Source organism: Suillus subalutaceus (genome assembly GCF_016647625.1).
Source record: "Suillus subalutaceus strain FC151 chromosome Unknown DFJ58scaffold_241, whole genome shotgun sequence".
Lineage (NCBI taxonomy): Eukaryota > Fungi > Basidiomycota > Agaricomycetes > Boletales > Suillaceae > Suillus > Suillus subalutaceus.
This window is the reverse complement of record NW_024540490.1, coordinates 2,648-18,934: the sequence shown is the minus strand read 5'-3', so window position 1 is coordinate 18,934 and position 16,287 is coordinate 2,648. Positions and strand designations below refer to the sequence as shown.

General features: G+C 48.9%; 5 protein-coding genes across 5 annotated transcripts; 3 read left to right on the top strand and 2 right to left on the bottom strand.

Moving 5' to 3' along the window:
- Positions 1–91: 91 nt before the first annotated feature.
- DFJ58DRAFT_821887 (uncharacterized protein) lies at positions 92–3,532 on the top strand. Its single transcript, XM_041392046.1, has 8 exons — positions 92–732; positions 791–828; positions 888–1,614; positions 1,672–1,984; positions 2,042–2,095; positions 2,148–2,663; positions 2,710–2,733; positions 2,784–3,532. The coding sequence occupies exons 1-8, from the start codon at positions 220–222 to the stop codon at positions 3,146–3,148; spliced, it is 2,550 nt and encodes an 849-aa protein (XP_041236105.1). The 5' UTR covers positions 92–219; the 3' UTR covers positions 3,149–3,532.
- A 2-nt stretch (positions 3,533–3,534) lies between these two features.
- On the top strand, positions 3,535–6,114 carry DFJ58DRAFT_821881 (Septin-domain-containing protein). Its single transcript, XM_041392045.1, is given in 7 exon segments — positions 3,535–4,123; positions 4,178–4,489; positions 4,541–4,587; positions 4,638–5,167; positions 5,193–5,605; positions 5,662–5,811; positions 5,829–6,114. 6 exon segments carry the CDS (start codon positions 3,722–3,724, stop codon positions 5,809–5,811), a joined length of 1,854 nt encoding a protein of 617 aa, XP_041236104.1. The 5' UTR covers positions 3,535–3,721; the 3' UTR covers positions 5,829–6,114.
- Positions 6,115–7,928: 1,814 nt separating this feature from the next.
- On the bottom strand, positions 7,929–9,036 carry DFJ58DRAFT_670770 (chorismate mutase; the record flags this gene model as incomplete). The annotated part of the gene is made up of 5 exons (XM_041382893.1): positions 7,929–8,000; positions 8,059–8,342; positions 8,393–8,682; positions 8,731–8,752; positions 8,811–9,036. The coding sequence occupies 5 exons, from the start codon at positions 9,034–9,036 to the stop codon at positions 7,929–7,931; spliced, it is 894 nt and encodes a 297-aa protein (XP_041236103.1).
- Positions 9,037–11,065: 2,029 nt separating this feature from the next.
- Positions 11,066–12,250, top strand: DFJ58DRAFT_691585 (uncharacterized protein). Its single transcript, XM_041383393.1, has 4 exons — positions 11,066–11,591; positions 11,647–11,754; positions 11,805–11,896; positions 11,947–12,250. The coding sequence occupies exons 1-4, from the start codon at positions 11,118–11,120 to the stop codon at positions 11,972–11,974; spliced, it is 702 nt and encodes a 233-aa protein (XP_041236102.1). The 5' UTR covers positions 11,066–11,117; the 3' UTR covers positions 11,975–12,250.
- A 647-nt stretch (positions 12,251–12,897) lies between these two features.
- On the bottom strand, positions 12,898–16,043 carry DFJ58DRAFT_821870 (uncharacterized protein). Its single transcript, XM_041392044.1, has 8 exons — positions 15,661–16,043; positions 15,461–15,605; positions 15,270–15,403; positions 14,141–15,215; positions 13,800–14,093; positions 13,456–13,746; positions 13,091–13,405; positions 12,898–13,030 (listed from the first exon to the last, which is right to left on the bottom strand). Exons 1-8 carry the CDS (start codon positions 15,698–15,700, stop codon positions 13,003–13,005), a joined length of 2,322 nt encoding a protein of 773 aa, XP_041236101.1. The 5' UTR covers positions 15,701–16,043; the 3' UTR covers positions 12,898–13,002.
- Between the last annotated feature and the right edge of the window lie 244 nt (positions 16,044–16,287).

Below are 16,287 nucleotides of genomic sequence, written 5' to 3'. Positions count from 1 at the left end.
ATGATTGAAATTTCCAAGGATTCAATTCAAGTCGGAGGAATAAACCTGGGTGTAATGGACCCGATTGGTTCGGTGCATGTAGATTTCAGGCTCGGCTCCGTTAGCTTCCCTCTTTTCTGGAATTTCGGTGTTTATCATCCCCGCGCTTGCCTCACCTCGCGGACAAACCCTCGCTCTGTCTCCCCCGAACGGACATTCGATTCGTCTGTCATACTCACGATGCCGCTCGTCGTCGACAATGGCGAACAACGCATCATGAACGACGACGACGACCGTATCCCAATCCCTCCTTCCGTTCAGTCCGTCCCAGGGGCCACACATTCATATTCTAACGGTCTTGTCCCCGGAACAGTTGGCAACGGTCATGATCCTCACTCCAATGGCTTAAACGACTTCAGTGGTTATACAGTTATGGTCGCTGGTCAACGCACCGGCAAGACCTCATTTCTGCGTCTCCTCTTGGACACCAGTGAAATCTCCTCGACAGCCACCAAGGACCAGCTCGCCTCCGTCGCAAAGTTCGTGCAGGGTTGCAGCGGTCATACATCCCACATACGCACCGCATCCATCAATATCGAACATGATATTGACCAAAATAGCACACCTCAGGTCCTTACTCTCACGCTCGTGGATACACCCTCTTTGACGTTCGAGGATGAAGCTTCCACTGAGCGGGCTATCCATGAGATACTCAGGCATGTCGAATCCAGATTCGCCGATGGCATCGAGGATGTAAGTTTGCCCAGACTCCTTTCCTACATTATATTGAACCCCATTTTTTTCGGTGTAGGAGTGGAGATCTCCAGCGGGTGACAACAACATCCATTTGTGCGTTGCTGACATGGGCGCTTAGTCGCCGCGTCACTGTGAACTGACCCACGGACCAGGTGTATATACTTCTTGGATCCCGACGTGATTGTTCCACCTTCTGTACCAGGACCTCCCGCTCCGCTGGTCACTCGTACTCGGGGCAGTAGCTTCTCCGTCACGGAGCCGGAGCCCGTCATTCTCGAGCCCCCTGTCACGAACAATCCCCTCCTATGTCGCCCTTCCCTTCCTCTTAGCGAAATTAGTACTATCAGGCGGCTTTCTGCCAGAGTCAATGTGCTGCCTGTAATAGCTCGCGCAGACACGCTTACCAACGACCGCCTTGCGGCCGTCAAAATGGCTGTTCGCCGAGATCTCGCGGAAGCCGGCATTGGCTTCGGAATCTTCGATATGGACTCCCATGCGCAGTACCAGCACCGTAAAGACGCGGCTGAATCTGCGCACCCTGTAAAGGGTGAAATGGTGAATGGCTACAGTGGCCATGCGAATAAGACTTCTCCGCATGGACATCCTTCGCCTCCGAATTCTCCAGCAATGGCGTCTCTTAAACTCCCATACGCTCTTATCTCACCCGATATCTACTCGCATAGTGATGGCGTAACGAGAATGCCCCTATCACGTCACGAGCTCGTACAGCAATACGCCCCCTTGGTTCTTCGTCACACCGCTTCTAAACTGACGCGTGGCAAGTTCATCAGAAGTTATCGGTGGGGATCCATGGATGTTCTAGATCCTGTTCATAGTGACTTCATGCCACTCCGCACTGCTATATTTCATCACATGGAGGTGGGCATTCCAGTTGTCCGACTTTTGATGTTGCCATTAAAATTGACCCTCGCCTAGACGCTGCAGAAATACACTCGAGAATATCTTTTTGAAAAGTTTAGAAACGAATATTTGCTCCAGCACCATGCTAACCACCAGCTTCACCCTCATACCCTACAACAAGCGGTCCCACGTACTTCTGTACCTCTTGCGCATGCTCCTCGCCCTGTTTTGACTATTGAGACTCAGCCAGGTCATGGCTCTGTCCGACATCCCCCTCTTCCCATGGCCCGCGACATTCCTCCTGGGGCAGATTTGCGTGGGCCGCCACTTTCCCGTCCGATGACAGATGGTGCTTCTTCACAGCTTCAAGGCAAGACAGCATCTGGGAGTAAGTCCATGCGTCTGGTCCTGACTCAGATAAATTTGTGCTAACCCTGGACAACAGGGTCCTCCAAGCAGAGGACTAAGAAGATTACAGTGGCATGCAACTTCTGTCGATGTATGTAGACTCCGCCCTCCCTTGCGGATTCAATACTCAGGACGCTCTCTAGCCCGAAAACTCAAATGCGACGGGGGGCGCCCTGCTTGTAGCCAATGTGTCAAGCGGTCCAACCTTTGCGATTATATGCCACAAACCAGCAAACGGCGCAATCCCCACCGTCCACCTAAAGAGGATAGTGAGTCTGAGATGAGTGGCGAAGACCGATCCGCCGAAGACAACGATCCCTCGGTATCCCCCGAGACTGTTTCCCAGCCACTACTATCTCGCAGGAGCTCCAACGTTGCCGATAAGCGGCCAATACTAGATACCTTTCCTGCCATTGCTGGCCCATCAGAACCCCGCGAAGGTCTTCACAGTATGCATCCTAGGCCCAAGTCTGGGGTAGCTACAGGAAGTTCGGGAGCCTCCGACGGACGGACGTTGTTCAAAGACAATGAGTTACCCCATATTGCAACTCTGTCGCTACCTGAGAACTCGCCTGCGGCTGCAATGAGTGCTCCCCCGCTTCCGCCTATTAGACCAGCCTCAGAGCAACAAGCTGCTCAGCGAAAACGTGCTTCCTACTGTTCCTGGGAGGAGCAATCGTCCCGCTGCCAGCACCGGTCCCAAAGTGGTGGCGTGCAACTTTTGCAGAGGTTGGTTTGTGAAGCATTATGTTGTTCTGGACTGATTCAATCCTATCTAGCGAGGAAGACGAAGTGCGATGGAGCGCATCCAGCCTGTTCCAGCTGTGCGCGAAGGTCCCTCCCATGTAACTACAATCATGATTCCAGCACCAACGGCGTGAATAAAAAAGGGACTCGACGTGCCTCGACCTCCAAGGCAAATGCCCCTCAAGTACATCTTTCTTCCGTGCACTCACCTCCCGCCCACTCTCCCCCTTCATCAACTGTTGTCGGCGACTCTCGTTATTCTGCCGGGAAGTCTTCTGAGGAAAACCAAGGAGAGCCCATGGATATCGATCTGAAGAGAAAGATGGACGACATGGAGCCTTCACATATTCAAAAGAGAATGAGGGTGGATGAAACTACTGGGGACGTTATACCCTGAGCACCCCTCATCATCACCCCTCCCTGACCAAATCAGGTGTAAACTGTAGAATTAACTCGCATATGCACTGTCCCTTGGAAAGCTTGGAAACTGTCGTTGAACGTTATGTTTTTTGGGTTATCTCCAAGTGTTCTTGTCTTGTTTTGTGCATGGACCACGATTGCACTGTATTTTTTCTCCTTTACTATTCCCGTTTCAGGCGCCAATGTTTTCTCTTCGATATTGCTATCGTCGACCATTGTATGTATGTCGATTCAAGTTGGGGAATCAAGATCAAGTTTGTATAAACGTTGATACTCGTTGTACTATTGCCATTGGTGGGAACTCTAATGGCCTATCAACCAGCGCGGGGTTGCCATGGGTTGCCCTGAGCTTGTGATTCTGTCGAAATATGGATTTGACTTCTCCTTGACACCAAAATTACCGCTGAAACGGCAGCTCTGTTGCCTGTAAACCTTTCTCTTTGGCTGTAAACTAACATTCCTATATCCCGCACGTTCTTTATCCTACTAGTGTTCATACCCGTCCCATATTGCCCCACTCTCACTATTCTTCTATTTCTTGTATCTCATCATGTTTTCTTTTCGCAGAAAACCCCGAACTTCAGACTCTACGGGGTCACCACTGAAAACCTCTCCCTCTCTGCCTGAGCTGCATTCTCAAGGCATTCCATGGCCGGAAAACTTGGTAGATGTCACGGTAATACGCGAAAGTTCCCGTCCAGAGCCAGAACGTTATCCCCAGCAAGGTGCGGTCAAAAGCTCTGTATCCTCCTCCGATCGTGCCCCCATTCCGTTCCACAAACCATTTCGGTTAATTGCAGGACAACCGGCGGAAAATGGCAGCAAGATTTCGTCGATGTATATGTCTCGCCCCCCATCTGCGTTCGGTAATTGGAGATCTTCCACCGTTCCTGCCCTGTCACCACGGAGATCCCACCGTAAAAACCGTACTCCACCTGCGTTCAACCTCATGGTATGTTACCACATTGATCTCCCAAAATTGATTGAACTATGACGGGTCAATCAGGTTGTAGGAGCAAGAGGCACAGGGAAGACTTCGTTCTTGCGTTTACTTCTCGAAACTGCAGACATATCACCAAATTCGACAGAAGACCAGCTTGTGGGCTTGGACCGGTTTTTAAATGGTTCTCTGAAGCACACACAGCAACTTAATACGGCGTGTGTCGAAATTTGCGAGTCGCGGTATGACCGAGTACTTCTGACTGTCATCGATACCCCGGGATTGGATTTCAGCGATGGGCACGAGTTGCGGGTTGAACGTCAGGTCAGTGGGATGATCAAGTATCTTGACGCACAATATGCAGATACAATGAATGAGGTATATCATGCTACTTTGTTCTTTCAAAGCTGTTACTGAATGGATATATAGGAGTCTAAAGTTGTCCGTCAAAGCAAGGGGGATCAACATGTTCACTTGTAGGAATTTTATCACGTCAACAATTATTGATTCAAAATTATGGATTTAGGTGTATCTTTATGGTTGATCCCTCGTCTATATTGTCACCATCACCTTGCCCCCCGTCTATGTCGGGCAGAGCCCGGTCAGATACCACGGTCTCTCGTACTACCGTCGGAGATACCCAAGAAGCCATTTACCATCAAGAATATTCCAGAGACTTCGCAATGTCCCCCGCTGAGCTTCGCGTGATCCGTCGTCTTTCGGCACGGGTGAACGTGCTTCCTGTTATTGCACATGCGGACTCACTTACGGATGACACGTTGTCGTTGGTGAAAGCCGCCGTTCACAGGGACCTAGAGTCAGCTGGGCTAGACTTTGGGGTGTTCTCTACACCCAAGCCGAAAGCGGACTCCCCCGCATCGATATCGCATTCGGACGATAAAGCTGCCACAACGTTGCCACAAGAAGTAAACGGTCACCGTGAGAACGGTGACATTCGCCAAAATGGAAGCTCTTACGTTGCAAATGATAGTGAAAACAAGGGACGCCCCTCACGTCCAGTGATCACTCTGAAAGGGACACGGCTTTCCCGTTCTCGTTCCCGCTCTCCGTCGTGACCTAGTTCAAGACGAAAGAGAGCCCTACTATCCCGATGGCGCCGAAGAAGATAGCGTAGCGAATATTCGTTTCTCAGCTCATGTTGTCTCCAAAACAGATATCTCAACGTTACTCCCCTTTGCGCTTATCGCTCCGGAACAGGCAACTACCCCGCGGATTAGACGGCCGCAACCAGCTTCCCCTGAATATGACTTTTCGGCTCGGGGAGACACGACAGGGCACTCTACCCCTGTGGCAGAAACACCCATCTCCCCGGATAGTCCTACTGTCCGCAAATCCGTGTTTCTTCAAGGTCCCCCGGAGGATCTCAGGGGCGCGTTTACTAGGAAGTTCAGATGGGGGACCATTGACGTACTGAACCCTGACCACTGCGACTTCGCTGCCCTCCGAACAGCGATTCTATTAACCCATCTCAAGGTGAGTAATTTACTGACGTATTGTATACACTGATGAAGCTACGGAACACTCCCCAGGTTCTCAAGGTACATACTCGGGAAGTTCTGTACGAGAAGTACCGAACAGAAAAACTCTTGGCTAGGCGTGCAACCAGGAACATAGGTCCTGAAGAAGCGAAACGTCTGTTGGAAGGCACGCCACCTGTTTGTGCATTACGGTCTTTGTGACTCACTCTATCCCCTAGATCTTGGCTTGTAATCCCGTCGATTTATTCTTATTTATGAGTTTTATCAGGTCCCCCCTTGTACTCCCTAGTCTTGGATCACTTCCTCTGGACCAGTTGTACGTTGTACATATGTTTTCGTTCATACCACGGATCTATTTTTTGCATTCCCTTTCACATTGGGAACATCACATTGGGCTTGCGTCCCCCACACTTTTGGATTTAAACCTACGCACCTTTTAAATACATTGTTTTTGAACCCCTGTTTGAAATTGACCGTAGTTTGGCACCGTGGGGGCTCCTCAAAGGTTTTTGAGACTCAAACTACTAGTAAGTGGGAGATAGAAGCACGGGCGAAAATAGCTCCAGGGAGAGCCCCGTTATGGAGCCGATACATAATACAGCGGGACACAACAATATAAGTAGAATTTGGCCAAACTCGATTGAAGGTCATGGGAGGGGCATAACGCAATACATCAACCAAAACAACGCGAATACGTGGACAGTAACAATTACGGATGGTGAATCAGCGACCATAGAAGAACAAACTGGACTTGAATTGTCATGATGATCAAACTTAGTGGGTTCTTGCGGCAAGAATTTTGCGGACGTAGCACTCCCAGGTAAGTATCCGAGCACCAAATTGCTAGTGCGCCGATGTGCTGGCGCAGCGGCGGTATCCGTACATAATATATTTTAGCGGGGCGACAAAAAGACCAACCCTCTCCAACCCTTTGGCGCTCTCTCTGAGTCAGACTCAATGACACAAACTTGCCACAGGACCCAAGCCTAGTAAGTACTATGTGATGATATAGGTAGAACTTGAACACGCACCCTGGACCGGGGACGGACTGCAAGGGAAACACAATGCCAAAACTCTATAGTGGCAGGCTGCGGCTCGATATCTATCCAGGACTGTCAGACTACGACACAGCGCAGAACTACCAAACAGCGCATCCTGGGACTACAGACTAGTACGACACCCAGGCACTGCCAGGCTCCGTAAGTGAAAATAAAATAATTATAATTATCAGCCGTACCTTACCATTCTTGGGTACTACCACCAACGATATAAGCTGACATAAGCTTCCTCTGAACAGCTCAGACTACGCAGCTCCACTGTTCTATTGATTCAGAGCTGTACTCTTTATACTTCCTTTTCTGTTCATAGTGTTATTGGCAGAACAACTTCTGGTGGCACAATCGTTCTAGGTCACGAGCATCGATGGTCGATGGAATCGCGCGCTCTACTCCAGTGACGTCAATCTGTGTGCCTTTATCCTCGGTCTCACAATTATGCTCGCCGAGGGTCGATGATCATTGATCATTACATTTAGGGATATCCCGAAATTGCAGTAGAGATGAGAACATCCGAGTCTATGCCGGCTCAGGACAATGGTTAAGCTTGATAACTTCCCATCCACACGGCCTACGTTTGATGTCCTCCTATTGATTTTCTCAGCGGATTTGAAGAATGCCGGGACCATATGGGTGGCAGTGTCCGCTAGTGACTAGTGACTATCCCTTTCTGCTGTGTTAGAATTTTGCTAGCAGAACTTGACAACGGCTAATCAATGATCTCAGGCTTGTGGAGACTATTATACATGCGGTGTCCCACTCAATGCCATGATGTTCAATCGTACACATTTGATAGGCTCGAATGCGAGAAGACAGTGCAATAGCACAGTAGGCATCAAGAATCAAGCACTTGGGCCGGAGATATCGAGATTTGGACAACATAAGATACCATAGCGATGCAGTGGTGTGGTTGTCTTCCGAACGCCCATCACCAAGGGCATGTCAGAGTAAGTACTAAGATCTGTCAGCACTGCTCACACTATCTGCTGCAGGTGCGGCACATTTCCCTTCCTAAAATAACCCCGAATCTCCACCTCATAATTTCCACTGAAAGATCTGTCAAAAACCCACGTCCAGATGTCCAATCCCAAGGTGGTGGAATACCGCAAGATAAACCAACGTACGTCGCTATTAACAACCCAGTTATACAAAACCAATGGAAAAAAAACAAAAATGACTATTGTGATTATGTATGGTAGTAACTCGAGGTAGGGAAACAGGTTATGCAGCGTAATAGGTCCAAAAAGTCAATCATGTGGTTCATTAACATGCAGTGGCGAGGTCATTGATCTCATCCTGCGACAAACCATCTAATCTGTGCAACAGGTAATCGACCTGGCAAAATGCGTTAAGTTGAGGATCCACTTGCATGACAAGACGAGTAAACGCATACCTCGACCTCTTTTGTCAGAGGGATGATATAGCTCTCGTACAACTCCACCACACCATCAACATCGATTTTTGCACTACCATTCAAATGAGAGTTGACGATAGCTTCACCATCGGCGCTGAACTCTTGTGCGTATGTGGCAGCTTTCTTGCGTAAACGTTGAAGCAGCTTGCGCTCAACTTCTGGTTTCGTAACCAGCGCTTCGAGTGCGGCTGGATTAGGCGTCAGGATGTGAGGGATGAAGGCAGCGGGATTTTCAAGGAATTTCGATTCAGAAACGAATTTTCCTATAATCAGAAATATTAGAAGGACATCAGGCTCGATGGAAGTGACTAACCGTAGTGCACGCGTTTACTAATTGCCTGCAGGACTTCAACGTCTATGGTAGCCGCGCTACCGTAATTACCGTCGTCCTCGTATTCTTCATCCCCAATAATACCATTTGAGCGCTTGATCGCAGCTAGCGCCAGGGTCGCCCGTCTCGTTATCCGCGGAACAATGGAACGAGTGTAGAAAGACAGGATTGATGGATTTGCATTGATAGTGTTTGGTTGTAGTATTTTTGGGAAAGCCAGGGGTAAAAGGACTGGAACAGGAAGATTGGACGTGAAAGGGTATTCATCTGGGCTATCATGGCGTTAAGCGGTGAAAGAGATATGATTGTAAGAAACATACCTTGTATATCTACGAGCTCTAGCTATGTGGTGATGTGATTTAGCATATTGCCTATGTTTAGCATTGGCCAGGGCACGAACCATGGAAAGTTTCGATCTCTTTCAAAAACCATTCGAGCCAACTTCCATCAAATTCCATATCCCTCAGTTCCTGAAAGGAGCCACGGATGTAGATTCGGGGGTTGTGAGCAAACTGGGCTCGCTCTATCAAGTCAAATATGATAGTGTCTTCAAGGCGGACCAGAATTTGACGGATTCGCTCGAGAGATAGAGGGTCTTTCTCTAGCATGAAATTTTGGGACAACATGGTGAGAAATGGGAGTTCGGGTGAGAGGAGGTTGTAGGTGCGATGGATGCGGGAGGCTGCCGAGACGTGGTACGGTTTTAAGTATGACTAGGATGCAACGGGTTGCTTCCGAATAAGAACACAGATTCCGTTGTCAAAGCGCCAAACTAATCACACTGGTGAGGGCAAAGACACTAGTACTTAGCGTTCCCTCTAGTCTACTTATATAAAAAACTGATCAAGTGAACGTTTTAGACTGGGATAAATTTCGGCCGTCGATTTATCATCAAGTACGGCATATCTGACCCTATTCAGAATATTTCCGAGTCATTTAATTGGTCTTTCAAAACCTGAACTACTACGTGGAATTTCGGATGTGATCACGCCATGTCCATATATCACTTTACTAAGTACATCTGACATCAAAGGAAGGGCTGCCCTAGTGGGAGTAACGTTAGATCCTGTTACATTCTCTGAGAACCCCACCGAGTTGAGCTCCAAGGCGTCACTAACCGAGGCCGAGTGACGAGATGGAGTATTACCGCAGCTACCAGACAGGCTGCGGATCTAAACAAGCTTGCTAGCAAGGTGATACATGTACATAGCTATACGTTGGTCCAGAACGCGAGGCTAGGTTATTTATACCTAAGCTATGCAGTACAAGGCAGTTCAAGTTGGTGTTGTCGGAATTTAAAAACGATATCCATTAAAGGAAATTTCATATACTGGCGGCTAGGCATGTGAGCGCTTGAGCGCTCTACTGGTACATAATACGCCCCGCATTACCCCGTCGTTGTAAACTCTGGCAGCCGAACTACTACCCCCAATCCCCAATGAAACCTAGGATGTTCGGAATTGAGTGGTCACATGTTCACATTCGATTGGCGGTTCCCATGACCATGTACGCTATTATGTAGTACTTGCAAACTAAACGTTCCGCCACGGCCCACGTAGGCAGCACGTGCACGTGCCCGCACCTTGGGGATCCGATCAGTTTGCCAAGAGCGACTGAGAGGAGCTGCGGGGCGATTCAACGGATCAGTGGCTATTGGAGTTGCATGATTTGGCGATCGAGTCTGACGGAGTTGGTGTCACCGGGAAGCGATTTGCAACGGCGCTAGTTGAGCTAGGCTTCAATGAACTGTGCATCGGCCACGCGGCATTTTCGCCCTTTGGTATTTTGTACAGCGCAGCTACACTGCCGGACTCCCACTCCTCCGAGTCGTCACTTCCGAGTCCTTCTTGATGTGAGTTGTCAACTTTGTCATAGCATGTGCCAACTCTGGACCGCGTCCCACTGGGGGGCACCTGTCACAAACGAGGGAATACACAGCCGGAAGGTTCATGATTGTGGCGGGAATGAATAATCGAAGGGGAGATCGAGTCACCTAACACCTGAGACTCTGTATGACGTAGCGATAATAGCTGAATGATTGACATCACCAGAAATACATTAAACGTCGAGATCACCAATATTTACGGACGCAAATGGTAGTGAAGTGCAATGTAGGGATGTCGAACACAATACTCATGATTCCTTGCCGAGCAAGATAAATGCCCGTGGTAGAAACGCAAGCTGCGCTTTGATATTCCTATACCGACACTCTACTCCCATCGAGGAGGCCCGGTCTGTAACAGCTGGAGTGGGAAGCAATATTTTCTGGTGTGCTTATTCTAGTGCACCTATCATGTCGCAACGCACCGCCCGGATCTTAAAATCGCCATCTTGGTTGATAGAACTACGGATAAGACCAGATTATCATATGATGATCCGCACGGATTTTCAAGGTCTAAGAACCGCTCAGATGTCGAGACGAACTGACCTTCGTCTTAGCACGGAGTCATACATGGACCCAAACACCATTACTGCTCTTGTCATGATCTCAGCAACATATACGATGGCCCGGTGGACCTACCTTTGGCGCTATAGCCTATGAAGCAATTGGTGTCTCCAGCCCTGGCTAGAACGTGTACAGCCAAGTAATTGGATAGATATATCAAGGAACATATACTTTTGAGAGTGTATATGCTGAGAATGAACCAGTTGGTTGCATGTCAAGAGTAACTCCCCGCAAGTTACGTAAACGCGTCTGAATCACATAATGACGTTAGCCTTAGATCACTCCCTTTCTCCAACTCATCTTTCTGGCAGAAATACGAAAATGGGATTCATGCTGCCTTCCCCAACCAACCCAAGAGAGCACGCTCGTGCTCTCATGTCTCAAAGAGAGAACATCGAGGCCGAACTCGACGCGCAATTTTCTATTCTTAAAGCCAATAACATTGATATGACCACACCCCTGGTTGATCGGGAAGGGTTTCCCCGGGCAGATGTCGACTTATATGCTATACGGCATGCCCGCAGACGCATAAACGAGCTGCGAAACGACTACAAAGCTGTCATGAATGAGATTGAGACAGCTCTCCAGGCGGTATATGATCCATCGACAGTTGGATCATCACCCGCCGCATCTGAGGAGGTCGCGCAGCACACGAGTTTAACGGATAGCGCGGAATCGCTGCTTGCTTTCGCAAGAGTGGATGGCGTGGCCCCGAGTAGCCCCGCAGCAGAAGCGGTACGTTGGTATGAAGCTCGCTTCGAGGACGATAGCGACAGAGTTTTGCTTACAGGGACTTCGACGAGAAGATCTGATATTGAAGTTTGGATCGCTCGCACGATCATCATTTACAGCAAATTCTTTGCAACCGCTTGCAGATCTAGTATCTGTTAATGAAAATGTTGGTTCAGGTTACTTTTCCCGCACTGCCCATCTGTTGACATTCTTTAGCGCGAGCTTCAGGTTATCATATCAAGGTCTGGGGAAACCATGGAACTGAAACTCATCCCGCGTAAGGGCTGGGGTGGGCGTGGCATGCTAGGGTACGATATCTTTGGTCGTTTTCCCGACACGAAATAATGCTCATCAACAGGTGCCATATCGTCCCTCACGAATCCTAGCCATTATCGACGCTATTTTGAGACGGCGCGGATTTTCTATCACAGCTTGTATATATACTTATACGCACACTGTCAAAGATCATTCGCTATCGCTGGAGCCTTTGGCAATGCAGACAATACGTTGCGGAATACAGTTCCGGGATCGACTCGGTGCGGGTTTCCCGTGCTGACCGTCCTGGGCCCACTCGAGCAATTTCAAATTTATTCCTTTCAAATTTTTCATATTGGACGATTTCTGATGCAAGCCAGTCAATCGATTGCGCAAATAGGGCAACACTAATACAGGAAGTACGGATAGGAAGAGATGTTCAGCCAGAGCGAAGCTCTCTTCCCATACCTACTTTCTTTATTGATGTATCCCGATTCCCATGCATTCGCGCTCGGTCATGGTTTTTCACAGCTGGCAAAACCCCGAAAATGGCGCAACTTTTATACATGCTCAAAAGTCGGACCGAACGGAACGAGACTGAGCATTGTGGAGCGCTCTCATTCAGTGACTGAGTATCGCCCCAATGAACTTTTGAGTTTGTAGTTTCATTTTTTTTCAAAACATCTACGGTGCGATACTGCACGATACAAGAGGGCGATATGTAAGTCCGCATGGACGAATTTAGTATGAGTTTCAGAGAAAACGCCATACCTGAGTCCGTGTTAATGGACATAATATACCCTTCCTTCGGGAAAGGCCAGATCACTGGTCCAGATGCATGTGCTTCGAATTCTCTCGTATACGCCATATCAATTTCTATGTGCATGGCCTATCTAGGAAATCAACGATGTCAATCCAAGCAACGTTGAAGACCATGCGGGCGGGAGCAGATCAGGCGAAACCAGTCATCGATGGCTCCGTTAGGCAGGCAACCATCTATACACCTAATCGTCATTTGCATCAGTACTGCAAGTCAGTCTGGCACCGATGCGAGGACGCGGAAATTAAGGATGATTCAGTATTTGTGCAGCATAAGGAATTACAACACTTTGATATCCAAATAAACAAGAGAAAAAAAAATCGAAGCAAGAAGTACAACTCATTCGACACCAAATCCTTCCGTTTCCCTGTGAAGAACCCAAAGAAATCAGTGTGCGTCTCCAAGATCGAACAGAAAACGAACGCACTCGATGGCATACGTCAATTTTTTCTCGAGGCTCTCGTAATCTTCGTAAGGAGGCAACTCGATCCTGTTGAAACATGTATGACTCCTCGGGAGCTGCGATGGATCACCAGACTTGTCGATGGTGAATCTCCGGGGCCCATCGGAACCCTGTAAATCCTTGAAGCCATTGACAGGTACCCTGGAAGTACCCGTCGCAAACTGGAGTAAGCGCGACTTGCGTTCGGGGGGCCAACTACGGATACATTGCCAGAACCACTCGATGACCTTGTCCGTCTTTTCGTATCCGCGGTAATCAGTGTATTGGATCCAGTCATCGCTTGTAATGCATTGTTAACGTGATAAAGATAAGCATGATGAGATACCCACGTGTTAATCTCCGACATCCCTCCTATGAGAAGCTCCAGTTCTCGCTCGTCAAAGAGTTCAATCAAGTCTTGAGGTATGATCTCATGGAACCCGAGCATGAAGGCTTGCGATTGTTCCCGGACTCTTGTCTTAGTACGGTATTCCACAACCGCTTCGACGTACTCCTTCTTGTTATCTTCGGTGACAGGTATATTAGCTCCGCCAGGCTTCAGCTCGACTTCCACAATCTCGCCAAAGCGGTCTTCCGTAGACGTGAACGTTTCGTCCAAGACATCGGTGATGTCATTTTCTCTGAGTCGAATGGTGAGCGACTCGACTTAGCAGCGATAAGAACGGAAACATACAACATCCACACTAAACTACGGTGAAGGTCGGCATCGACACCTTCGAGATCAGCCAATGTTGACTTTTTTCCGAGGATGATCTTGTAGAAACTCGGCACAAAATAGGCATCGAGGAACCGCCTGTGGAATATAGCAAGCCCAAGACATCGCCCGATAAATTTGAAGTACGTGAGGTGCTCAGGATTGATGCCCGACATCCAGTTCATCTGAAGTGTGTAATTGTCGTGTGCAGAATATTGGAACAAGCCGTAGGATGGGTTGAAGATCTCATGAGACACCAGGAAGAACCACTCCCTATCGCAGCGTTAGAACAAGGTCACCTCAACCAGTGAAGTTCATACCTTGAGACACCTCCATAATCCAAGCCATCTTCTCCTTCGAACTTGATCACGAGCCTCTTCTTCAACTCATTTCCGCTCATTCTCATGACAGTGGCGAAGCTGTCATCCAAGACTCGGCTTCTCCGCAGCCTTAATTCGCATTTCCCCTCCTTCAGGTTCATTGCAGGTTGACTGCGGAAGTAGATCACCTTCCTTCTGTAATCACGCTTGTACTGAGGGGCATTAGAATCCAGATTCGAGGGTAATCTTGGATCGTCCCAGGTCGTGGTGCGGGTATTGTGATCAACAAAGTACACTCTGCCAGTGGAGGTGAGGCGCATCTCCCAACCTGATGGAAGGGGACCCATATTCGCACTCGCGCTCGTCGACGCAGACATAGCAGAGGGAGCGACCTGTACCGCACGTGGGTCTATCCATGTCGTCAGGCGTGTATGGTGGTCAACGAAGTAGGGACGTCCTTCTGGTGTCCGACGCTCTTCCCACCCTGCTGGTAGGGGGACATCCACATAGCCACCGCTGCTGCGGGTGGGGTTCTGAACGTGCGGCTGTGGTACTGAGATTGATGGAGCACGGACAGAGGATGTAGAAGGTGTGGCTGCAGGCTGTACCCATGTGGTCATCCTTCTATTGTGATCAACGTAATAGACTCGACCGCTTCGTTCGTCAAGACGGCGCTCCCATCCTCGAGGGAGGAGTGCTTCGTCTCCGTCGTCCACAGGACTGGGGGTAGATTGAGAAGGCTCGCGTGCAATACCTACAGGAGGTCTGGTTCGTGTTGTTGCACTATCTGACGAGGTTCGGGACTCTGAATTGGAAGTTGAGCTTTGGCGGTTGAGAAGGGAACCGAGAGATGGGACGCGGGGAAGAGTGGGTAGCCTTGTTGAGGACTCAGGGCGAAGCATGGGTGTGCTCTGACGGGGACGCAGAGACCGGTTTGATGATACGCTAGGTGATAGATTGCTTTGCCCGGCATCCGACGGAGTATTTGTGGATGGCGGAAGCGAGAACGAAAATAACATCTTTCCGTAGACAGATGTTCCAGCGGACGATTGGCGAAGGTCGTGAGTTATAAGCCCTGAAGAAATATGTCGTGTCAGCTTGGAGTATCGCAAGTAGAGATTGTGAGTACTGTAACTGTTGGCCGTGTGCTCTATCGCCTCTTGGCCAGTAAGCTCAACAAGCCCTAGGAAACCTTGATCTCGCTTTCTGAATCTCTTTTGGTCGAATATCTGAATTGTGATAGTAGAAGATGGTCGAACGGTGCTACGAAACATATTTAATACTGGCACAATAGCAGCGAGACAACTCAAAGAAACTCACATATCAAAGTGCTGGTTCCAAGTTGGGCTCAGACTCTTTTTCACAGGGCTGGTAGTATATGTCTGATCGGTGTCAACGGAGACAACAGCGAATGGATCTGGGAGACTGAAAACCTCTCGCTTCACAAGGGAATTGGCGGCAAGGACTGGGCGTGCGCAGATGAGCAGTTATGGCGGTGCCGATAATCATGCATTACTCACCAGTGATTCGGACGGTCTGTGTTTGCTGCTCGTTCGACATCTAGAGCAGCCACCGGGAGTGCTCGTCAGTAGTTGTGACTGGAAGTGCAGGAAATGCCAGGATGATGAGCGAACAGAGCAAGAGGGTCTCTCTCAAGGCGAGGTTGAGTGGAATATTCTTGAGCGCTATGCTGTGAAGATGGCAATGACCATCAGACGACGACTTGAAATTAGATTACACGGATATAGTAGTCCGGTCAATACTGACCAATGTTTGAAGAATTAAAGATAAGACAGAAATTCTATGGACAAGTATGGGGAGCGACCGTCGGACCAATGTTGAAGCAACGCAAAACCAGCTGCGGCAAAGTTACGCAGAAAACACGCAGGACCTTGCAAGCCTGCAGAGGGCGCAACATGCTGTAACTTCCTCTGTTTTCATTACGTGACCTAGTCGGAGCCTCTCGGAGGGTATCCATGCCATTACACAAAGAACTACTTTATGTAAATCATACATTTACGACTATGTAGGCATGATATTACTGTAAGGCATCACTAGCACCAGGGATTACCTTGCCAACATTCTACCGATAATCCGACTTTCTTTCGACCGAATTATCATGTTAAAGCGAGCACAGGCGAGCACCT

Coding starts and splice junctions, on each gene's coding strand:
- DFJ58DRAFT_821887 (XM_041392046.1), top strand. CDS start 220: ATGCCGCTCGTCGTCGACAATGGCGAACAACGCATCATGAACGACGAC. Junction 829..887: donor GGTGACAACAACATCCATTT/GTGCGTTGCTGA, acceptor CCCACGGACCAG/GTGTATATACTTCTTGGATC. Junction 2,096..2,147: donor GGCATGCAACTTCTGTCGAT/GTATGTAGACTC, acceptor GACGCTCTCTAG/CCCGAAAACTCAAATGCGAC.
- DFJ58DRAFT_691585 (XM_041383393.1), top strand. CDS start 11,118: ATGACGTTAGCCTTAGATCACTCCCTTTCTCCAACTCATCTTTCTGGC. Junction 11,592..11,646: donor GTAGCCCCGCAGCAGAAGCG/GTACGTTGGTAT, acceptor TTTTGCTTACAG/GGACTTCGACGAGAAGATCT. Junction 11,897..11,946: donor GGTGGGCGTGGCATGCTAGG/GTACGATATCTT, acceptor GCTCATCAACAG/GTGCCATATCGTCCCTCACG.
- DFJ58DRAFT_821881 (XM_041392045.1), top strand. CDS start 3,722: ATGTTTTCTTTTCGCAGAAAACCCCGAACTTCAGACTCTACGGGGTCA. Junction 4,490..4,540: donor ATGCAGATACAATGAATGAG/GTATATCATGCT, acceptor ATGGATATATAG/GAGTCTAAAGTTGTCCGTCA. Junction 4,588..4,637: donor GGGGATCAACATGTTCACTT/GTAGGAATTTTA, acceptor TTATGGATTTAG/GTGTATCTTTATGGTTGATC.
- DFJ58DRAFT_821870 (XM_041392044.1), bottom strand. CDS start 15,700: ATGTCGAACGAGCAGCAAACACAGACCGTCCGAATCACTG. Junction 15,216..15,269: donor GCACACGGCCAACAGTTACA/GTACTCACAATC, acceptor ATATTTCTTCAG/GGCTTATAACTCACGACCTT. Junction 13,406..13,455: donor GGGATGTCGGAGATTAACAC/GTGGGTATCTCA, acceptor ATGCATTACAAG/CGATGACTGGATCCAATACA.